General features: G+C 37.1%; 1 protein-coding gene across 1 annotated transcript in view; it reads left to right on the top strand.

Annotated features, from left to right (window-relative positions):
• Positions 1 to 21,017, top strand: part of TRPM6 (transient receptor potential cation channel subfamily M member 6) — a 67,429-nt gene extending 46,412 nt beyond the window's left edge. The window contains exons 29-38 of the mRNA XM_026052003.1: positions 1,588 to 1,646; positions 3,059 to 3,084; positions 4,712 to 4,762; positions 6,758 to 6,823; positions 9,107 to 9,393; positions 9,641 to 9,723; positions 12,694 to 12,899; positions 14,893 to 14,944; positions 19,874 to 19,980; positions 20,902 to 21,017. Of these exons, the coding sequence (XP_025907788.1) occupies positions 1,588 to 1,646; positions 3,059 to 3,084; positions 4,712 to 4,762; positions 6,758 to 6,823; positions 9,107 to 9,393; positions 9,641 to 9,723; positions 12,694 to 12,899; positions 14,893 to 14,944; positions 19,874 to 19,980; positions 20,902 to 21,017 (1,053 nt within the window). The remainder of the gene's footprint in view (positions 1 to 1,587; positions 1,647 to 3,058; positions 3,085 to 4,711; positions 4,763 to 6,757; positions 6,824 to 9,106; positions 9,394 to 9,640; positions 9,724 to 12,693; positions 12,900 to 14,892; positions 14,945 to 19,873; positions 19,981 to 20,901) is intronic.
• Positions 21,018 to 24,715: the final 3,698 nt, after the last annotated feature.

Raw genomic sequence — 24,715 nt, 5'->3', positions numbered from 1 at the left:
TAAATGAAGATAAGCCAGATATTTTCAGTTCTGATGTTCTGAGTGCTCTAGAATATAAATCCCAAATACTAAGGAAGAGAGCTTGAATCTAAATTTTAAAAATTGAAGTTTTTGTTTGAATAAGGGAAGAAAGACAAAWCTAAATATTTATTCTGACTGTATTTTCTATTAAAACTAAACTTGGAAACTAAATAATTTTTTGGAATGTGAAATACAAGATGAGACAAGTAAAAAAGGTAAAGGTAAATAAAGGTAAAGCTGTGTGAAAGGGATAATCTGATGCTTCAAAACTCAGATTAAAATTGCTCAGATAAAAATCTAGCATGGAATTTTTAAATTCTGATGAAAGCTCCAGCAACTACAATGAGATCAGTTAGACCAAAACTAGTCACTTTCAGAATGCCAGCTTCAAATTATTTGAATCTTTAAATATTTATGGTGCAATTCCTGCTGAAGGAGCTTTGCTTCCTCCTTCATTTCTGAGCTAATATATTTACATACACGCATATATATGTATTTTATACATGTATATAAACATGCATTTATTGCTGAACTGTAACAGTGTTTTTGTATCCAGCTCATTCAGTTTGAATTAAGACATATTTTTAAAGAAAAGATTTTTCTGTAAAATAGTATTTTTCTCCCTGAACATCAGCACTTCACAAGCCTCTCTCAATAGCTAGCAGGGAGCTACAAGGGTGATGTGTGTGGGAAGATTTCAGATCTGCTGAAGAATTTTTCTCCACAAAGCAATCTACAAGGTGAAAACTTGAGTGAACTCTGAGCTAGAAAATTTGAGAATTAAGTTTCAGATAACGTTCAGATCTGAATTTCAGTTAGTTCATCTTTAAACTTTGTCTTTGAACTTTTTGATTTGTGCCCTTTTAAGGGACAAGATCTGCCTAACTGCTGCTTTTAGAAAAAAAAAAAAAAAATAGATATTAGAAGAACGATGCGATGTAACGTAACGTAACGTAACGTAACGTAACGTAACGTAACGTAACGTAACGTAACGTAACGTAACGTAACGTAACGTAACGTAACGTAACATTAGAGGGCCTGGCATATGGCAGTCTGGCCCATAAATTATTTTTTTTTCCTGGAATGGTAAGGAGATTAAAGATGGTTTGAGTAGTTTCTCAACTGAAAGACCTGGATATGATTTAAATATCATTGGAAATCTGTTMAATATGTTATCTTCTATTTTAAATGATTAGGATACATTTTGTTCCTGAACTTACTCTTGGATTGGAATTTTCCTGTGCAAAAGAAGTTTCTGAATATTTTCATTATTAGAAGGCCTTTATGGCATTTTTATAGTAATCGTTGGTGAGCATACTGAAATTTAAATGGAGACCTGAGTATTTTATTCAAATGTCTGGAGATGACATGAACAAATTTATATTTTAATTTACTGTAGGTACAATAATGCTATAATTTAACTACCTGTAAGCAGAATAGGTTATTCATATTCATAACAAACATAGCAATAATTATTTTCAAAATTTAGACATTTTTGAGTTGCTTGTTTTACACAGGACAGTGATGTAAAGATTTTGCCAGTAAAAGAATTTCTTTTCTTTCTAGGATTTGACTAATAACATGTTTGGAAACACCCAGAAAAATAATCTGAACAGAAACTCCTCGTATGTATTCCTACATATATAAATATGTTAATTACATGCTTTTATCCTACATATATTAATATGTTAATTACATGTTTTTATAAGACACTTTCATGCACTCTGCAGTTTCCACTTTAGTTCTGGAATAGGCTTTCAATGAGAAGTTTATCTATCTGAAATAAGGAATTAAGGCAATTCACTCTAGTTTCTTCAAATGTAAGTTTAGTAATGGAGATAAAAGAGAACCATTTAAACAAAATGTATAAATTGAGGTGGAATAGAATCACCCTCTATTATTCTAACAATATCCAATTTTCTAATTCAATCACTAAGATCACACTAGCATCTTTTAACTAGCCCTTTTTCCAATCTAGTGAACATTTCCTTTTGCTGTGTCAATTGCATGTTTGCTCTTGTAATAATTCAACCCCTAGTAACCCTCTGAAAGCTGTTCTAATTCTCTAATTAAAATCTGTTGTTTTGAGTGTGCACATTTACAAAATATTTGGTTTAGTTTTTGGTTAAGACCTTTCAATAGTTATTAAGCTTTGATTATGTTCAGTGAATTTATGTTGATTTAAAATTGCTTTCAATTTTCCTTTTTTTCCTCTTTTTCAGCTTGATTGAAAATTATACTAATGTTTGAGATATTTTCACTTATGGTGATGTCTTTCTGTTCCTTTTTCTTTGTTTTTCCTTCTTTTTTTTTTCATTGATCCTTTTATATCTCCCATGTTTACTAACACCGTGGATGTAGTAAATAAAATGCTGTGTAAATGTGACACTTTTAATTTCACAACGGGAAAAGGAAAAAAGATGTGTGCTTTTTTTTTTTCATCATCCTGTGCTTTTACTTTACTCCAAAATTTATAGGCAGTAGGGAAGCTGCCTGTCTTCCATGAGAACTTGCAGGCTCTGCAGAGCCTGATTCTGTCACTCAATYTGCTGTCTTCAGTGTGAGAGTGTCGCATTCTTTGATGTGAGATATCCACCATTGTCCACAATAAAAGCTACTTTAGCTTTCAGGTTGAAGCCTTAGCCTTTGGACGAGATGTTGAAACAGTCTGCTTGTAGGTGAGCCAGGGCTGTGACACATGTAGTGTGGAGAAAACCCCAGCATTGATTCGCATGGTTTGGAAAATGATCAAGCRTGAACGTGACTGAAGGGGTCTCTGATTGATACTATTGTTGCTGTGTAAATCACATGAGCTGTGGCACACAGCACTGAGAGTAGCAAAAGAGTGCAGAAAAATGTCACTGCTTTTCAGTAACTGAGATTGTTTGCAAATCATTGCAGCACTGGGAGTTATTTTGTTTTACTCTGCTGATAGAACCTTTTGAGTTTAGCTTTCATATAGCTCCTATCCTGTTATAGGCATCAGTACTAGATCAAAACAATTTAAAATAAAGYCTCAAATATTCTTTTAATACAGGTTAAGAAGTTTGGAGGGAACTGACAGTAAGTTCTTTATTGTTCGCTTTCATTGTTAATTATTTTAATTACTCTCTGCACTTCTTGACAGTTTGAAGTACAGAATATGAAGGGGAGTTAGCTTTCTGCAGTTGGATGGTTATAGAAAGATGTTCAACTATCCTTTCATCTGTTAGTTACTAATTGTTACATTAAAGAAGCCTTAGACATTTTTATATGCAAACGTGTTTTCCTCAGGCTAACTGCAAAGTCTTAAAAGAAAAAAAATCTATTGTTAGTCAAGTCAACCATGCAATGTGCTACTCTTCAACAGGAATAAACTTTTTAAAAAAGATGGTGCAGTTTTCAGTCCTGGCAGTCTGGCAGATCTCTTGATTTACAGTTGGATATATACCTGGGGGTAGATCACGGTATAAAATTTCTAATATATGCTTGATTCTTCAAGTGGTGCAACTACTCCGTTTATATGGTTGTCCTGAAATTATAAAGGTGGTGAAAGATTGAATTTATTGTTAAATTGTCAGTGAAGAAATTCAAGGTCACGGTGAGGAATGACTTTGCTCCACAGAAGCCGAGTGCTGCTTGACTTCACTTAGATTTTTTTTGTCTTTTTAGTCTATTCTGTGTTCCAATTTTCCTGACATGCAATACAGCTGTAACAGGCTGCACAGTGGGGTATCTACCCCTATTTTAAGGCTGGCTGAGATGTGGAAATGGGGTCCTCACTCCCTGCCATACGTGCTGCTGACCCCACTGTGGTGAGTGCAGGCCCAAATGGGGGCTACTCTCCAGAGGCTACAACACCACTGATTTGATTAAAGACAAGGGTATTCCACAGAAATGCCAATCCTTCTTAAAAGCCCTTGAAAACTGAAAAAAGAAACCCCTGGTAACTGAAAAAAAAAAAAGACAGCAAAAAAAGCATAATGTTCACGTAGTTTGAGATTCAATTTTAATAAACTTAGTTTAATAACATTATTCAAAATTAAAAATAGCACAGCATATATATATTTTGAAATCTAGTATGTTGAAGGCTTGTTTTCCAAAAGAAAAAGTAATTTCATCTAATTAATGGAAATGTTAATTAATCTTGGTTTTATTATAAAATGGCTTTTTATAAAACAAAGCTTTCTGGATGAAATTTGATCTGTCTGTTCCTCTTCATGTAACCACACAGATTATTTTCCTGTTTAGAGTTTAACACCATTTTAGATGTCATGGGTTAATGGACCACTATTATCATAACTTGAGTGTAATAGTATAGTTAATGGAATGCTTAATGACTGAGGATGAAGTTGGAAAAATCATGCCTTTGGGAGCCTGTGAAGCATGATGGACAGCAAAGTGCTTTTAATATCCCAGAAGAGTAATTGGCTCAGAAACACTACATGTCGTTGAGGTTAATATTGATAGTTTCCCACCATTTCCGTGAATAGATAAGTCATCTGGCTATGTTACTTTGATGATGAGATATGCCAGTATACTGTGTATTATGACATAGTTAAAACCTATTAGTAGTTCTCTCTTCAGAATGCTCAGGCAGTAATTCTGATTAATCTGTTTCATGACAAACTCTGGGATGGAAGGAATTCAAAATCATGCATTTATCTCTGCTATAATAATTAACATAATGATCTTTTAAACATTATTTCAGATATCTTCACCTGCTTGAAAGCATCTCAAGATCTGCACCATCATTACTCAGGTAAGCAGGAGGCACCAGAATGATAGCTAAGTAATTTATCAAATTAAAAAGAACATTAATCATCTCCCTGTCATCCTCTGTGATTTTCACTTTGAAGAGTTGCACAATTGCCCACTGCAAAGAAGGCTGTGATTTAATTCATACCAAAYGCAGTGCTGAGGAAATTGTAAATTATTTTCTTATTGCTAATTTCCCCATTTCAGGCATTTTTGACAAATCCTGAGCTGGATGTACATAACAGCTTTCAAAATATCAGCAAAATAATGGAGGGAGCTCTGATTCCTGTGGGCTTATTTGCTTGTATCTGTCACTTCCCCTCACCTCTCYTTCGTGCTTTCTGGGTTGTCTTCTTTGATTTATTTGTCTTGTACTGCATAACCTGTGTTTATGAACAGACAACCTATGAACTCATGGAAATCTGTCAGGGAATAAATCATTTGGGTGCTAATTGCTTAGTGCCTGTGAGTAAGCGCAGAGTTTACTCAAATGAACCTGGATCTGTTTTTCTCCCCAGAGGAGAACTGTGCAGAGCTTGCCAGTAGATGTCCCTATTGCCTGCACAACTCGGGCTCGTTTCACAGGAGGCCTAGACTAAACCAGGAGCATTAACAGCAACCTAAGTAAAAAAAAACTAGCCTGTTTTTGCTGTGCATAGCACCTCCTCGTTGATAGTCAGTGTACAAGAGTGATGAACCAGGCTCTGTGCATGCAGGCTCTTTCAGGTTAGTTAGCATTTTTAGCATAGATGAGGATTGTTTACGTTGTGAGCTGACAAAATCAAAGGCAAGTTTCTGGTGCAGGTTTTTGTTTCTTAGGAAGATTGGGAAAGAATTTAGTCAGCCAAGACCAAATCTTTGGTCCTGATATCCTGCACCAAATAGCGTTTTTACTAAAAACAAACAAAACGGCAAACCCAAACCTTTATTTTTRTTGTAATGTTTCACAGGCAGCTACAGTTCTGCCTCTCGGCACACCCAGAAAAACTTTTGCCTTGAGTTTAGTGGCTTGTGCAAGTCCATTTCACACCACTTCTCGAGGATCTGGATGAGTCTTTTCCTGAGTATAGTTAGCTGAGGTCTCACAGCTTTCTTGCAAAGCCTGGAAGGAGGGGAACATAGAGGACGTGCCCTTATTCACACTTTTCCCTCTTATGCAGTAATTTACTAACAAGAACATGTCCATAGCAGGGCGTTAGTGGATGACAACCCTGGTTCTTGGTCCATACTTCAGGGAGTATTTAGGCACATTAACTAATTGCTGTCAAATTCAGAACATAGAGAYTGTAAACAAGCATCAAAACAGAGTCTGGAACATGGATCTTCTCAGGTACTGGGACCCTAATTCATATGCCATTCATATGGGTTTGTCTCTATTCTAATCTTAATCTTTTTGACGTCATCTGACGCTTCCCTCCTGCTTCCTGATAACATACGCATTATGAACACAAATGCATAAAGACGTGGCTAGTACTCAGGACTTATAAAGGCGTTTAACTAAGAAATAGGTCCCCCAGTTAGGGAGGGATGATAGTGTTATGGATGTGGCCTGGCATGGACCCCAGAAGAAAGAGCTGCCCTCTGTGCAGGGTGAGCTTGGATTTCCCTGCAGTGCCTTGCTGAGAACCCAGGCATTTCTGAGCCTGACAAGGGCAGCTGGGGCCAGTGCATTTTCTTATAAGGCACAATGGGAATATTGCAACCCTGGACCCTGCAGGAGGAAGCAGCAGCTGCGGCCCTTGGCAGAAAGGCAGGATGAAGCATGGCAGAAGGAATTTTCTGGAAAGGAGGGAACAGGGAAAACAGTGGTGAAGATACTGCTTGTGAGATACCTTTTGTGCACAAAAGATGCTACTGATTGGGTAGAATTTCCAAAATGCCATGAAGGATCACATTGTGGSTTACTTGACTTTGTATGCTGTAATAAAGCAATGTCAGATATTTTTGAAACTCAGCCAGGCTTATGTTCACTCAGTAGCGATATCTGTCTTGTTTGCAGCTGTTGAAAGAAACAACTTAATGAGACTGGCTCACACCATACCATTTACACCAGTCCAGCTCTTTGGTGAGTACCAACTTTCTGGTTATTTTCTGCTTTGTTCATACATTATTTTAAATTAAAATAATAATTAAAAATTAAAAATTTAAATTTAAATTTAAATTTAAATACTGCACTTATGGCATTGGATAATTTCATTATATTAAATTAAAAATCTTTTCTGAAAGAAATGGACTCTATTATATAGAGTCAGAATAGTTAGGAAGGAATTCTGGAGGTCGCCTAGCTCAAGTCCCTGTACATCCAATTTAGATTAGGTTGTTGAAGGCTTGTCCAATTGAGTTTTGAATATCTCTATGAACAGGGTGTCCACATCATTTTTGGCAGCCTGTTCCTGCATTTGGTACTTTCACTGATTTTTTTTTAATTAATGTTAATATGAGTTTCCTTTGCTGTAGCGTGAATCTAAGAGGAATTTAGTTTCATCTTTCCTTTAACCTTTCATTAATTAATAGAAGACAGCAATAAGATTCTGCTATTAATATTTATATATACTTATATTCTCTCACAGAAGTGTGCRTATATTCACGTACGAGTATGTGCAGGAAAACCAGATGTTGGCTGAAAGGGCATTACTCCTGTACCTGGTACAGATGCCTTGCAATTTACCAAGGGAAAAAAAATCCTGTGCTGTAATTGAGGAATAGTAGGAAATAATACATATGATTGTTTGGAAGAGATTTGAAATTAGTGTGCTGCATGGGCTTACAGCAGCAGGAGCTCTGCCTCTAGACACTTGAGCTCTAGGACCTTTGTTTTCAACAGGTAGAATATTTTGTCTSACAGCAGCTAATTGCTGATACTTCATAGGATTTCTTGGAAGCTGATTACTGTAGATAATTAATACAGTTGTGAGCATGTTGGACATTCTAMTCTCTGAAGCTCCCAGGAGATGCCTTTTTAGGTGTTAAATTGTCAAAAGGTAGTAAAATGAAGAATTGATTTAAGTCGAAGAAGTGTATCTGATTATTGTATCCTTGTTCAATTGCCTTATTTTTATGTCAATTTCCTTTAGCATGTGTACAAAGATTTGTGTTCAGCAACACCTGATCCAATTTATTCTTCCTTATACTATTTCTTCTTTGCTTCTAGCAGATGCAGTTACGTCATCACACTTACCAGTGAATACCTATTTCTTATGAATTAACATTGCAAGTAATGTGAGTTACACAGAGGAGAGTCAGGTTAAAGAAAAAAAAGCAGCATTCAGTTTACAGAAAGTAGTTTGCAGATGATGGCAACAAGAAGATATCCCACTTGCTCTGCAAGAGAGGAATGCTATTACAACTACATAAGGAGACAGACTGCAACTGAATTTAAACCCACCAGATTTGTTCTGCTTTCAGAAAAATGTTGCTAGTGGAAGCAGAACTGAAATTTTCTGCACTGCAAGTAATGTTGAAATTTCTGAGAAGAAGGCAAATCTTACTTTAAAATGGCAAGCTGAAAACTTTCTTTTCATTTGCTTTAGCTTGTTCTCTTTGGATTGCTTTCTCAAACAGAACTTTAAACACCAGGGAAAGATTGTGCCCTTTTGGATTCATATTTTAACCTCTCTTGGTCATGCTGGCCTATTTGTTACTTCTGCCACAACTCAGCTGACTCACTGCTGAAGAGTATGGCAATCTCCAGGCCTCTTCTTTTGGAGCAGATAACACATTTACCTACTAGTTTGATTCTTAATTCTTGGTTAAGCACAATTAAAGTAGTTTGTGTGTTCCATCAATTGTGATTAGCTTCAAACAAGTCCTAATAAACATTTTTCTTCCATAAGAAAAATTCTTTTTCTTCTGTCATAAACAAAGAAACAAAAGGAGCTACACTAAGGATACTTACATTTAAGTTCATCCAGTGGTGATTCAATGGTAATCTTTTAAAAGCATATGTTTTTAAATTGCAGTCATCCTTAAATACTTAAAAGCCATGGCAGAGTAGGTTGTTTTACTTAGAATATCAAAGGATATATTGAAGATGATGTGAAAGACCTTAAGAAGACCAAAGGATGTATGGAGTTCTTAAATTCATCTCTGTTTAGAGGCTTGATACAAGCTCTTTTGACCACTTGTGATATCACTGCAGATCTTCATAGAATAGATATAATAAATAGTGTAAAGTTAGATAGGGATGGTTTTCATATAAATGAACACTAATCATAAAAAAGGGCTCTCCAAGTATAGCTTGCACAGGACTGTAAAGTGGTATATGGTTGTAAAATGCCAAATCAAAATGCAGTTTGCTGCTTTCTCTGTGAGAGTTGATTTTTACCAACAAAATTATGTATTTTTTTAGCTGGGGAAGAAGTGACAGTTTATCGTCTAGAAGAGAGTTCTCCTATGAACCTTGGCAAAAGCATGTCTTCTTGGTCCCAGCGTGGCATGGCTGCAATGATCCAAGTCTTGTCACGGGAGGAGATGGATGGGGGTCTACGAAGAGCCATGAAGGTCATTTGTACTTGGTCAGAAAATGATGTATTAAAGTTGGGACAAGTCTTTATCGTGAAGTCTTTTCTGCCAGAGGTAGTTCAAACCTGGCAAAAGATCTTTCATGATGGCACAGTGCTACATCTCTGCCTGAGGGTGAGTTCAAACCTTAGGGGACACTGACTGGTCTAATCTGACATGTCTTAAAAGTTACACTTGTCAAATGGGTAATGCCTTCATCATGCTTGGTCTGTGGTTTAATGTTAGTCTTTGGAAAGGAAAAGGATTTTGATTATCTATCTCCCTTTTATACACACTATGCAAACAGTTTTTTTTTGACATTTCATGATAGTTTTTCTGTCAGATAGCATGTGAGTAATGTTTATAGTGTGCTTTTCATTAGGAGATACAACAGCAAAGGGCTGCCCAGAAGTTGATCTATACCTTCAACCAAGTGAAGCCGCATACCATTCCATATACTCCAAGGTAGGAGTCTGTAATTACCCAGTTTCTCTTTTCAGTTTTATCTCAGATCTAATGTAGCCTTCTTTCCACTGAGGGTGGAAGTGGTTGCTGCTTAAGCAGTCTCGTTATATACGTGTGTTCAGAAGATGGAAGATGCCATTAATGGCAGCAGCTTAAACAATCAGTTTAAGACACTGTCTGACTGTCTGTCAGTGAATTTTTCAGCAGGAGACATACAAGAAATAAAGATTATTGCCTGTCTCTGAATGTCTGTTTTCTGATGCTGTGTTTTTACACATGAGGAATTATTTGGTAGATAATATTTGAGTACCTGGCTGAAGAAGGAAAGATATCACAGGTATATTAGAGGCAGTAGCCAGAGCAGGCCGATAATGTGTGTGTGTGTGTGTGTGTGTGTGTGTATAATTATATATTTAATTATAATATTATATATAATAATAATATATATGCTTTATATATATTTATATATATACTTATATAAATATATATAACATATATAAACATATATATAACATATAAATATATATATAACATATACACACATAAAATATATACGTATATGTGTATATACATATATAATGCTTATAATATATGGGAGAGAGTAATGTCAATGCCTTTCGTATTATTTTAGTAATGTTAAAGCTTTGAATTAGGAAATGATTAAAATAAATATGTACACTTTGAGAAGCAAGCATTTGCTCTGCATACTGTCTATTTCTAAGCRTCCCTTTTATCACCTCGTTTTGAATGTCCCCATACATGTCTGCAGTCATCTGCTAAAACAGATCATAATCTAGATATTGAGTGCTTATGGTAAAGTTCACTGTTTCTTTTACTAGGGACTTTATAGACTGTAAAAAGAAACATTGGGCCTTCAGTTCATAAAAAACTTGGAAGTTCAATCAGAGTTATATGGCTTTATACATTACAAGAGCTTAGTTACATCTTTAGGGAAGATAAGGAGCTCTGACTTAAAAAGTGCTAGAACATGGATTTCTTATGTGTATCAGTACAGACTTTTCTTTCTAGTTACATTTTTTTCTCTCCTTTTCCCATAAGCTGTCTCATAATTGCCTGTCTTTAAATCTGCGTTACTGAAATGGCACAATGCCACTTGGATAACATATTTTCCCTTGTCTTAATGGTCATGGATTTGCAAGCAAAATAGTGAAGAGACTCATATTCAAGTCACTATTTGAGGAAAAGCAAAATGAACTGAGCTATTATGCATTTGCTTTGGTAGCAATTGGTTGCTCCATCAATGCCAGAGGCACGTGCTCAGTTGTGCTTCAGGTGCCTTTTGGTTTATCCGTAATCTGGAGGAGGGGATTGAGTGCATCCTTAGGAAACTGGCAGACAACACAAAGCTGGGAGGAAGAGATGATCTGCTTTGACGGTAGGATGGCTGCGCAGAGGGATCTGGACAGGCTGGATCAGTGGGCTGAGACCAACTGTATGAGGTTCAATAAAGCCAAGTGCCGGGTCCTGCACTTTGGTCACAACAACCCCCTGCAGYGCTACGGGCTGGGGGCAGAGCGGCTGGAGAGCCGCGGGGCAGAAAAGCCTCTGGGGGTCGGTCTGGSGTTGGTGGACAGGCAGCTGAAGGTGAGGCAGCCGGGTGGCCAGGAGGCCAAGCAGGCCTGGCTTGGACCAGGAACAGAGCAGCCAGCAKRGCCAGGGAAGGCATCGTCCCTCTGTACTCGGCTGGGGAGGCCGCACCTCCAACACTGAGCTCAGCTTTGGGCCCCTCACTGCGAGACAGAAGTAGAGGTACTAGAGCGTGTCCAAAGAAGGGCAATGAAGCTAGTGAAGAATTTGGAGCACAGACCTTATCATGAGCGGCTGAGGGAGCTGGGTTATTTAGTATAGTGAGGAGGAGGCTCAGGGGAACCCTATCACTCTCTACAACTACCTGAAAGGAGGTTCTAGTGATGCAGGGGTCTCTTCTCCAGAATAACTATGGATAGAACAAGAAGAGATGGCCCCAAGTTGCACCAGGGGAGGTTCAGGTCAGGCATTAGGAGGAATTTCTACACAGAAAGAGCGGTGAAGCATTGGGACAGGCTACCAGGGCAGTGGTGGAGCCACTGTCCCTGATGCTGTTCAGGAAAGGTGTAGATGGGGGACATCATAGGGAGATGGTTTAGCAGGCATGGTGGTGAGGGGTTTGCAGTCAGACCTTGATCATCTTGAAGGTCTTTGCTAACCATAACAATTCTTCTGTGATTCTTTGATTCTGTATCTTTTAATGGATATTTCCAAGGGATTTATTTCCAAGAATCTTACTTCTCCTCTTCTCCTATTTGAATAGAAGCTGTAATTTCCAAGGGAAAAGCACAGTTGATTTTCTCATTATAGCATTACAGAAAGACATTTGATTCTTTCCCTGTGCCAAGCATGGTGAAAAAGGGAGACAGAAAGACAGAGAATTTAACCACTGACTGCCCTTTCACATGACCTTTCCTGTGATTTCACTGACTTTTGCACAGTTACAACTTCGAATATAAGGTTTGTGTGAGTTACCATGAACAGTGAATATTTTACATAAATGCTTCCATTTATCCAGATAGTATCATCCTTTTATGAGGAAGATAAGTAGCTCTGAACTTTGTCTTTATAGTTAAATCAAATGGTAAAATAAAATTCTTGATGATACTGTTCCTTAGCCCTTGCTCAAGAATTGCTTTATGTTCAATTAACAGAATTCATATAGTTAGTTTATAAGTTGGCTGGAGTAAATCAGATTATGTTGTTTGTCCATAAACTATACCTTCTGAGGAAGTATTTTGTTCTGAGTGTTATCAAAATTTAAAGGTCTTTTTGATAATTACTATTTGTTACCCTGCAGTTGAAAATGCCTCAGCTGGGGAAGACATGCCCTCCTATATTTGCTGTGCATCAKGATGTGCTCTAACTGTAAAGACATTCATTATTGTGCCAGCACCTGACAGAAAGCACTTATATCCGCAGGTTCTTGGAAGTTTTCCTCATCTACTGCCACTCAGCCAACCAGTGGCTGACCATTGAGAAGTACATGACTGGCGAGTTTCGGAAATACAACAACAACAACGGAGATGAAATCACTCCCAGCAGCTTACTGGAAGAGGTGATGCTGGCCTTCTCCCACTGGACCTATGTGTATACCCGTGGGGAGCTCCTTGTCCTGGATTTGCAAGGTAACTGTTAGCATGGAACCTTGGCCTCATTACAAAACGTCAAGAAAGCACCTCTCTTAAAAGAGAAATTAATACTGAGGAATGGGCCAAATTCTCTTCTCATTTGCAGTCTGGCAAAACTCRTGATACCTCTGGCTAATTTTTATATGGCACGGGTAAATGAGCATCTACAGAGCCATGCTGGATTAATGTAGATATAATGGGAATATAACGTGGCCTCAAATATATCTAGGCAGCATGGACAGCAGCAGGCAGCCAAAGCGTGAGGGAACATTTCAATGAGCTCTGAAGAAACACTCAAGTTAAAGTAGTTTTATATTTATTAACAAGCATAAGTAATACATAGATTCAAGCATACTTCAAGCATGTGTATTATATATGCAAAACTGCCTGTATATACATGTGTGTGTATCTGTCAGAATACTGAGAACTATTATCTGTATTTTTTATTTTCCTTATTAATAAAACTGTAAGCCGTTTACATAAGCTGCAAGTCTGAATGCTATTCGTAAAGTCTAGAGGCTCCTTCAAAGAGCATGTGATCTCTTTGCGGTACATGTGTAAGTGGGAACATGGCATATTTTAAAGAGATAAAACAGTTGACAATGTTCAGAAGATGAACAGCACCCATCAAACAGTATAAACACCATTGTTTGTCATTTCTGTCAAGGGAAGTGTGTATGGGTAGACAGAGACTTAACATATTTACATTTTACAGCATTCAGAAGCTGTGAATTACAAAGAGACAAGCTTATTATGCAAAATAAACCTATAATTCTATCTTTGCCTTCATTTGGTTGTAGTTGCACATTAAAAAAACACAGAAAGAGTAAGTGTGTCTTCACCATAGCTTGCAGGAATTTGTCTTAAATTTGCCTGGATTTATTATACAGCTCCCTACAGGTCCAGACCAGCTGGGTTGGCTCAAATGTGGAGAAGTTAAACATCTGTGTGAACAGCATCAAAAGTGGAACTCCAGTTTTCATCTCAAACAAGCAATGGGAATATAATCTTTGCAGATTTCTTTTGCATCTTCTCTAGTTTTAGACTTAACRTTTGTCATGTAGTAAACCCTTTGTTCTCTAATCTGTAGTTTAGGGAAAATGGAAAGCTGCCCCTCTTGGAGTTTTAATAAGTAGGACTAATCTCTACCAAATAAAAGCTATTATATAATACTGAAATCACCTAATACATATGTAGTATATTTGTCTAATTTACCTCAACTTAAATGACCCCTATTGAGATGGATTTGGGGATATTTCAGTTGCAAAACAAAATTTCCACATAAGCTCATCATCAGAGACCTATGGAAATAAAAATAATTGCATATCATATGTCTATAGACTTCATTCCGTAGTTGAAAGAGAACAATTGCCCCACATAAAAGGTAAGAGCTTTCTGATGAAATGGCAGTATGCCATCAGTGTGAGAAATGCAAAATATTTACAAGAATTCACTGCATTCATGTGACCAGTCAGAAGAGAAGAGTACCGTGATCTCTCAAGATCCCTTCTAAGGATTCTGTGATTCTGTGTCCGAGCATTTGCTCCTAACATGTCTGAATAATGAGCTGTCTCATGCGCTATACCTAGAGGGGAACCTGTATCTGGAGTAGATCCATTGAAATCAGTAAAAACTTATACCTGATTAATACCTCTATTCCAACGTAAATAAAAATGTTGGTCTTGATTACATTTTAATTAGTTATTTCAACTTCAGCATTATTTCTAGGGTTTACAATTATTTGCATAGGCTTCTAGCCTAGGTAGAAATAAACTACAAAGCTGCTGAAATCAGGACCATAATAAGAACCCTAATGTTTGCCTGTAGTTAACAACTTTTTGYAGTCGTATTATGTTCCTTTTCTCATGAATACTGTAAATGTGGCCTTTTATGATCTACAAAAAAAAAGGATAATCACATATTTTTAAGTACCTTTTTGTGAGAGCATTACTACTGTCCCTTATAACACACACTATTGGTTTTATTGTAGGTGTTGGGGAAAACCTTACTGATCCATCTGTGATCAAACCTGAAGATAAGAAGTAAGTTTCCCTCTAATTAAATTATTGTTCACTTGAGACATTCTGCAGCATTCAGTATATTTTGGGCTTGGCCATGCAATATTGTGCCTTAACCCTTGGTCCCTTTCCTGCCTGTGACTCTACACACCTCTGGGCCGGACTGTGAGCCTCCCTGATCATATTGCTCTGAGATGACCCACAGATCAGATATGGAGCAGAAGAGAGGCCGTGGGTTTGGGGCCCTCTTCTCTGAGGAAGTCTTCCTGTCCCCACACATCCTACCAGCTGGTGGGCTCCCCCTCATTCAGACCATGTGGGGTGATGAAAGGGGTTTGTCAGTCCAGGCAGGAAAGAAGATAGAAATATGAATAATCTGATTTAATGCAAGAAGGAATTAATGATGGAGATACTAGATGATTTGCTTGGAAATCGGAACAAGTCCATTTTGGAAGCAGGTTCTTAGTTCTGGGACCATTGTTAATATTTCATTAATAAGATTAGTAATAAATGACTGTATTAATATTTCATGAATGTTTAATTATGAATGCAGGTGTATTGGCCATATAATATTTATTCTGAAAGCAACATCAAAAATACGCTGAACACTTCACAGTGGCAAAGTGCTTGCCCTAAGTAGGTCATAGGATCTTGACAGAGCACAAGGATAACTTAGAGAGAGGCAGAGAGATCAAGTATGTAGTTGTTCACCACATAGGTTCAAGTAAGCAGTTTTAAACAGATGAATTGCTATAGATGAATAAAAGTATGATTCACTGCTGTTCAAKTGCTTTTTTTTACTGCAGTGGAAACAAATACATAACCTACATAAACAGTTGGTGTGTGTTACTAGTGAAGCTGAGTTGTGGCCGTAGTAATTAAAACACAGCAATCCTCATGGCAGCTCAGCTTCTTTTCTCTTAAACAGGAATAATATTTACCCATGTTATCTTGAAGGCTGTGTTTATTAGCATCCTTCAGGATTATTTTTGTCATTAAATAATTTTGTTGTGCTTACTAAAATTTCATCCYACAGATTCTATTTTCAAAACAATGGTGTTCTGTTTGTATCATCTGCAATACAATGAAGTCCTAGTTAAAGAGCAAATGTTGATTAATTAATCAAACCAGCTTGATTTTCTTATGTTCTYAGAAATCTTCAGAACAGCAAGTTGTGAAACTATATTGTTTTGATTCAATGATCTGAAGGAATGAGAAAGTGAAACTGCAGATAGATTCTGTAATCAGCTATGAGATGCCCAATTCTAAGGCACACTTTCTAAAATAATAATAATGTAAATGCACTTTCTTTGCTCTAACCTTCACTCTGTCACAAGGGAAACATTTCTAGTAGTATCAAGATCTGTTTTATGTTTTCATTTGTAAATAACATACTTCATCAAAACTCGTGTGCTGCCTCAAAAGTTGCTTTGAGCTCACATTCCCTTAGAAGCTTGAGAGAGAGTAGATGGCATCTGACTGACAGGGCTGATACAAATTTTAGCACTACTTATGGTTACATTATTTATGTTTTGTTTCTGTAATTCCATTGATTTAGGAACTCATGTCATTATCTTGTAATGAGTCTCTTCTTTCATGCATTCCACACACTGTCTTGGAATGGAGTTTTTAATGGCATAATGTGACCTCTGTCTGTGAGAGTGAGGCAGTATATGTTGGTTTTATATACAGTACCAAAATCAAAATAACAGATCCACTTTGAAAGTATGCTTGCCTTTGTAGCATCTCAGACACATCCCCGCTGTTATCGATCAGTCTGAGTTTATGGATGTTTACTAATTGACACTAATTGAAGATCTTGCCATGTACAGTTCCATAGGATGAATGAAGGGGGGAAAGGCATGCAGATAAAATATTCACCAAAAAGATTTCCTGTAAAAGCAGAAATAGTCAAGGTACAGAATCAGGTTCACGACACAGTGCAATTCCTGTAGACTTCTGCAYTGCTCAAAGGGCAGGAAGTTCTGCCTCATAAGTATCACCCTTTTCGGTGTGTCACACTTACAAATCCACAACAAAGTCTGTGCTGGTAAAGCTTTCACAGACACAAGGTGCAAGATGTCTACAGAGCAGATGAGGAGAATTGTGGACCAAGTTTCAAATTAGAAATAACTGATGAAGAGAGAGAGATGAAGAAAAGGGACATAGCAGGCAAAAAAGTCATTACAAATGTGAAAAAAAAAAAGGATGGGAAAAGAAGGAGTCTSGAGGTGCTAAAAGGAATTAGAGGTCTCCTTTTAAAGCTCTCTAAGAGAYAGTGATAAACTGAAGGTTGTAACAATGACTGGAGACCTTGTCCTCAYAGGCTACTCCTTTAGCACATGTTTTGAGGTTATACTAAGCTGTGCAATTTCAGTCAAACAGTGACAGCTGCAGTGGTACCAACAGAAAGAAATCTACATGTATTCTATACCTCTAACCTCTACAGCTGAAATAGAAGTACTTGATGCTCAGACCATAAAAATATATAGATAAAATAACTTATTTGTTTCCTAGTRAAGATGAGGGTATGACATCCCCATGGTACATTGCTATGAAGTCCTCACCTTCCATGTATGATGTTTTGTAGATGCTTTATTTTGGGCTTTGAGCTTTCACAGCTCTATCTTGACTGTGAGGAGAGCTCTTCATCAGCACACTATGTATTAATATATCGCTGACAGCCTGCAAGGGCCCAATCTGGTGGGCATTTATTTAACATTTATTATGCATTTACTATTAAACATGGCTCTGTGAAAAAAAGAAGAAAAGGAATGGGCTTTTGGACTGGTATCTCATGTAAATGGACCTGCTGAATTTGCAGAGAAGTGGGGCTCAGTGTTTTTCTCTGCTTGAAGAGACCATGAATAACGAGGAAAATAACCTCATTTATGGAACATGTGGGTTAGAAGGGGCTGTAAGATCTCAACTGATTCTTTTTCTGCAGCAGGCCATTCCCATGTTAGGTCGTACAGATCCTATATGGACAGCTCTTGAGGAATTCATAAACATATTCATAGATATTAACAGAATATCTAGTTTCAACACTTTGCTAACCTTACTGTTAAAAAGATTTTCCTGATTTTCTGCATGAAACATTTCTTCCTGGTCCTGTATAAAATGGCAATCAATTTCAAACAGTTTCTATGTTCAATTTCTTTTTTCTGTTTTTAGGCTTTCTCCTCAAGCATTTGTCCTGATTTCTATACTGCTGGTCTGTCTTGTTTTTTCCATAATTTATCCCCATGCTTCTTGTAATAAGATTACAGAATTGAATATAACACTCCTCTTAAACTGTAACCAGGGTCAGGTAGAGAGAAAAGATTATTTCATTTATACTGCAGAGAGTATCCATTTAATATGTCTTACAACAACATGAGAAAATTATCTTTCTTGTGGCCTTTATGCATTTTCATGGAATAATCAAAAAGGAATATGAAAGTGGAGCTTAGAAGTTAGTTTTACTATACCTGCTCAAGCAAATATTTGTCTATTCTATTCTTAACTGGAAGATTAGACTGAGTTTATATAGGGCCCTTAAGTAATATTCAACTTTTTATCTGTTTTGATACACTAATTTGCAGTAAAGGTTGATTAGACTTGTGCTTGAATGAACCAGGAGACAGACACTATTTACTGTCTGCCTGAAATTAGACAGATATTAAGCTTTAATATGCGTTTTGGCTAATCATTACACTTCTCCCATGTGAAAGGGGGAAACTTGTCATGTTTGCAAACTGTTCTCCTTAGATATATTTTTGACTGTGGATTACAGAAAGATTTGAGAGAGTTAAAATCTTTTTCTGTAACTCCTCAGAGCTGTAATTGATTTCAGATTTTAAAATGGGTTGTTTCCACTCTGCATACCATTAAAATAAAATATTAGCTTTCATAAAGTTTCTTTGGAAGCATTTCTTGTGTGCTGTGTTCCATGATGTCTAGAATGTCAATTAAATTCTTGAAAACAATGGTGGAGCAATATTAAAATTAATGAACACTGATCTTCCAGACTACATTAAGAATCTGTTATAATTATGTGGTACTTCTAATACATGTCTGGGTGTAGCCTGATTTTGTTCTAATTGTCGACTTCACCTAGAATATGCAATACATATTCACAAATGGAACCCTTGGTAATGCTGCTGAATCAGCCAGAGTGCAGACACACTCAAAAATGAGCACAGAAAAAAAAGCCAATAAATTCTAAAGCTTTGCTTGCTAGCRGTGTGCTCTATTCTTTTTCTGTACTGCATATTGATATGTCTAGGGCTCTGCTTCCTGTGGGAAAACTGGCTTTCTATTCTTAAATGTAGCAAAAGTGGAGCTGAATTTCACCTCTTTGCTAGCTCTAGTTTGTTCCCAGATGTCTACTCTCAAAACCAAAACCAAGCCAACTTTGTGATGAGAATGGAGAATSTTTCCAACAGAATCATTCAGCTTCTGCCATATGCTCCGTGAATGTTAATGTTCTCAAATTTCTACTAAGGACTAAGTGGTAACTGTTGGGCCTGCCCTGTGTGTCTCCAGAGCAGATCACAGCACAGCTAAGCAGCATATTTTAGATGCCATACTGAATAAAATAGCTCTGGGATATATAGAGCTAGGCTAATGCTTTACCAGAATTGGCAGTTTTCTTGTTTCTGAACTAATAAACTTGTGATGGACACTCAGGTTTGATCGCCTTTATACAAAGCAGTAAGTTAGCTCTGATTGAATAAACAAAAAATATCATCACACCACTGACAATTTCTTTGAGACACCCTTTGAGACAATTTCTCTATAATCTGTAGAAAAATAAAGATATTTGCCTTTGGACTTTATTTCTAGAACCTTGCATTCTCCTCCCCCCACTACCCTCTCCTTTTTTTTTTTTTTTTTTTTCCTTCCTTTGCATGGATTTGTTTGGATTTGATTTTATGGGGATTTGTTGATTATTTTATATTTCTTTTTCAGATCTGGAAAAATGGTATTTGGACCAGCAAACCTAGGAGAAGATGCAATAAAAAATTTCATTGCAAAGCACCGTTGTAACTCTTGCTGCAGGAAGCTGAAACTTCCTGGTATGCAGAATAAATATCAGTTTTTAATCTTTGACTTTTAGAATGCAATGTAATAAAGACCAAAGTAGGATAGAAATAGAGGAATTGAAATTCTGCTGAGTTGTGATGAACACTGAAATGTAGCTAGCATGCCTTTCCTGGGCAGAGGTGAATAGGAAAATACTTCTCTGTCACCTTACTCTTCTGCCCGGCGGCTGTATTAGGGGTTTGGCAATATCAGTCTGATGTTAGCAGCCAGCGTTTTGKTTTTTGTGGATGAAATTGTTTCCTTTGCCATACAAAGTGATGGATCATTTTTCCAGGATAGTCAATGCAGTTAAGCTCAGCAAAGATTTTTAGAATAAGAGATAAAGACAGAGCTAAAGATCTGAGGAAATCTGTAAAACCTAACAAAGCATTTGCCTGGGAAAGACTCCCTGCAGCTCTCTCGAGCCTTGGATAGGGTCCTACACACTGCAAACCTACCTTCCTGTTTAAATAAATTACCTGCTGCTCATGTCAGGTTTGTTAGACTGTGCTCCTGTGATATTTTTGAGATAAAGTTTTAAAGGGCTCAAAGACAAAATATATTGCTATTTTGGATGAATTTCTGCCTATATGTTTTTTTTTCTATTTTTTTCCATTTTTTTGATATTTGATTCCAAGATAGAAACTATGGTGTTTCTTTTTTGGATTTATTGTGTCTATGGCAAATGGAGATTTTAGAAGAAAATCAACTTAATGAATATAGCAAGAAATGGGTCATTCCTGTCAGCTCCTACCATTTTTGACCTCTCATCCCTCTGTCTCTGGCTTTTCCCATTGCCAATTCTTGGCTTTCTTGACATAGCTATGAGGCTATGGCCAGAAGCTCTTATCTGGGAACAAATGTTTTTCAAACACTTCTTTTTCTGTGTCACTGAACTTATTTTCTTGCCATAGATCTGAGAAAAAATGACTACATTCTGGAAAGGCTTGTTGCAGCCTCTGAAGGAGAAGCAGACACAGGAGGAGCAGACAGTGAGGAAGAGCCCTTGGAGTATGACACGCGGTTGTGAGCAGAACCAATGTGTTTGCATGCTCAGGAACAGCCTCCTTATCATGACTGTTTGTCAGACTGAAAGAAAAAAATGTGGATGCCTCTGTGCAGCATCTGGCTGCCCTCAACATATCCTCATACCCCTGAGAGCACAGAGTCAAAGGCATTTCTCTAGCTAGCCCTCTCCTGTGTTCCTGGGCTGCTCCAGCATCCTTCGCAGGGTGAACTGTTCCACCACTCATTTTTTTGGGGGTGGGGAAATGTTTTTAATGATGCCAAACTCTGATTTTAGAAAAATGCCTGCAACCAACGTATTTACATGAGGGAATGGGTATATGTTTCTTTCACTTCTTTTTAGTAGGAAAAAACTAAATGTATGCACGTGTGTAAACCATTCATTTTCAGATGCAGAGCCTGCTCAACCTCATGCTCATATTTGTCTTGTGCACCAGAGACTGTCCAAGAAATTGCAGAAATGTTATTCTCTCTTTATTTTTCATTTTGATGTGGTGACAACTCAAAAATGTGTGAGTTGACGTTTTACAATAGTCATGAATATAGGAGGTAGCTCACCAAATCTTATGGGAGCTTCATTTTGAAACTCTTTTTACATACCAAGACTTCATTAAAGTCAAAAAAATGAAAGGTTGGAGCCACAAGTATCACCAGCCTTTCCTGTTTTGAATTGGTAGAACTGAAAAATCCACCATCTTTACTGCAAACATGAACTAAACAGCAGCGTTAAACATAATTCCATTTTTAGCCAGGATCTGCTTTTCTTTAAAATACTTTATTTTCAGGATATTTCTAATTCTTTAAGGTGCAGATTGCAATCAAGATCTGAAAAGGCACAAAAATAGTACATTCTGCTTCGTCCTTAGCGGCTTCGTGTCAGGCTGTACATAGGACTTTTTCCTACCAGTTAAATGTAGGTGCTGCAAAAGTAGGCAGATATGTTTCTTTTGGTATCCTGTGATTTCAGTAGAACTTCTCAATACAGAAAAATTTAGCATATGAATTTTGCTCTGTAGAATCTGGATTTAAAGGAACTGCTCACCATAAATATCTCTAGTGCAATCCATATTGTATTAGAGATTACTTTTATCATTAAAGTAAATTTGTATTTCGGTATTTTTATGAGAAATACTTAATCTTGAAATATAAGCCATCAGGAAATTTTTTATTTGAATACAAAATAAAATCATGTTTCATATTCATATCATGATAATACATTTTTGATGTGTAAGGGGACTAATTGTGATGATTTATCCTTCATTTGGTATGTTTAAAAGATGTCTTTGTATACGGAAGATTTAGAAATTTCATGTTCCTGATTTTTGTATTGATTTTGATACTGATTCTGACACTGGCATAAGCTGTATGTTTGCTTGAGATGCCTTCAGCTCTTCAGWGTATCCTAAAGAGCTACTTTTTTTTTTCTCACTTGTAGATATCTTTCGGTAAAATGTTTTTAAGAGGAACATTTGTTTCTGTATTATTACTGGTAATATTAGTAGATATTAATAGTGGGTTTAGTCTGTACTCATTTTGCAAAAATAATCTCCCTTTTCTCYCCCTTTTTAAAAGGATTTCAGCATATTGGCAAGTTTTTGTTTGTCTGTAGAAGTGATTAATAGCATTTCTGCATAAAAATTGTGGATTTTGATCCCTTTCCTCATAGAAGAGATAGAGGACCTACCTCTAATGATTATTCTCTTAAAAAAGCAGCTCTGCAGAGAGGGACCTGKGAGTCCTGGTGGACACCAAGTTAGCCATGAGGCAGCAGTGCCCTCGTGGCCAAGAAGGCCAATGGGCTCCTGGCTGCATGAGGAGGATGTTGGCAGCAGGGGTAGGGAGGGGATCCTGCCCCTCTGCTCAGCTCTGGGGAGGCCAAACCTGGAGCACTGGGGGCAGCTCTGGGCTCCCCAGGACAAGAGGGACATGGAGCTTCTCAAGAGGGTCCAGAGAAGAGCAACAAAGATGATTAAGGGACTGGAACATCTCTTCTATGAGGAGAGACTGAGTTGGGCCTGTTCAGYTTGGAGAAGAGAAGGCTGAGAGGGGATCTGATTAACATTATAAGTACATGAAGGGAGATTGTAGGGCCAAGCTCTTYTCAGTGGTGGCCAGTGACAGGACAAGGGGAAATGGGTACAAGTTGAAACACAGGCAGTTCCATCTCCATGTGAGGAGGAACTTCTTTACTGTGAGGGTGACAGATCCCTGGCACAGGCTGCCCAGGGAGGCTGTGGAGTCTCCTTCTCTGGAGGTCTTCCAAACGCACCTGGATGCCGCCCTGTGCCACGTGCTCCGGGTGTCCCTGCTGGAGCAGGGGATTGGACTGGATGAGCTCTAGAGGTCCCTTCCAACCTTAAACATTCTGTGATTCTGTGAAAATTTGCCTTTGAGATGTGCTGATTTCCCATCCTTTAAAGAGAGACCTTTCTGGTTTAGATATCTCTGGAAGATACTTCACTTCTAACATATCTTTAAATTCAGTCAAGTTAAATGGGACTTCACTAGGCCTTTAAAGTTAGGCATTATTTAAGTCTTATCTCAATAGTGTTGTTTTCCTCACTTGTTGCCATAAATTGTTGTATCAAAAGGATGGAATTATGGACACTTAAAAATTAGACATGGCAGAGTCTGCTTAAGCACTTTTTGTCTCGTAGTTATTACCGAGTCATACTTTAGATTATATTTTCATGACAATCACTGTATTACTTTAAAAACGGAGTGGCTTTTGAATTCACAGMAATGCTTGCTAGAACTGGTTTGGTGTTTATATCAGTGCAGATTCATCTTATCCCTTTTTATAATGTTCACATCCTGCGTATATACTGCATTCATTCAAGTTCAAATTAGGAATCCTTCCAACATGATTGTCCATTATAAAATATAGCTTACACAAACATGTCTAGCTTTGCTAAGTGCCAGGTATTAATGCAGTAAACCAAGAAAAGGGGTTCTGGTTACAGAGGATTCTGTATTATATTTATAGCAGCACACTATTTTTTTCTACACTAATTTGAAAAGTTCTGGTGATTCTGGGTGCCTCACCTTATTTTTTCACTTTTTTTGGAAGTGTTTCTTTACGTTTCACAAAATTATAAGTTTCAGTAATTGTTTGAAAATCTTTTTTATTCTTGCCTTTGTTATAGCTCAGTAATAAATAGTAAAATTATTTGAAAATCTTTATTTTCTTTTGAGTCTTTGATGTCTTTCGTGCTCCAGGTTTTGTACTCTCTTTTAAAAGTCTTTTGATTTCTCAGTATTGAATACAGATTTAAGCCCAAGGTGAAAGAAGAAATTCTGCTCATCAAAACTTAACTTGTTGCTAATTAGTTTCAATATTTATTTTTGCTTGAAAAGCACATTTCAGATTTTTAAAACTTATTCTTGTAGTGGATTCAAAATAAAACCTTGCTAACTTTGCTGAAAAAGTGAAGCATTATGTGAAGTAGAAGCGCTGAATAAAATTAAAAAAAAAACAACAAAAAAATTATAAACTCATATTTTATGTGAACTTAAAAAAGCTTATTTAAGAATTGCTGAAAAAATATAGTTTTGGCAAATAAGCTGTTGGAGATTTAGTTTAAACATGTCAAAAATATTCAGATGATGAAAACCTTATTCTCAGGATTTTTTTTTTCCATTTCTTTTTGTCAGTTTTGACATATAGAAGTTACTTTTTTACCATTGGTGCAATAATCAYAG

Source organism: Nothoprocta perdicaria, unplaced genomic scaffold, assembly GCF_003342845.1.
Source record: "Nothoprocta perdicaria isolate Ctin4 unplaced genomic scaffold, notPer1 scaffold_82, whole genome shotgun sequence".
Classification (NCBI taxonomy): Eukaryota; Metazoa; Chordata; class Aves; order Tinamiformes; family Tinamidae; genus Nothoprocta; species Nothoprocta perdicaria.
Note: the sequence above shows the minus strand (reverse complement) of the source record. Positions and strands in the feature narration are given on the sequence as shown.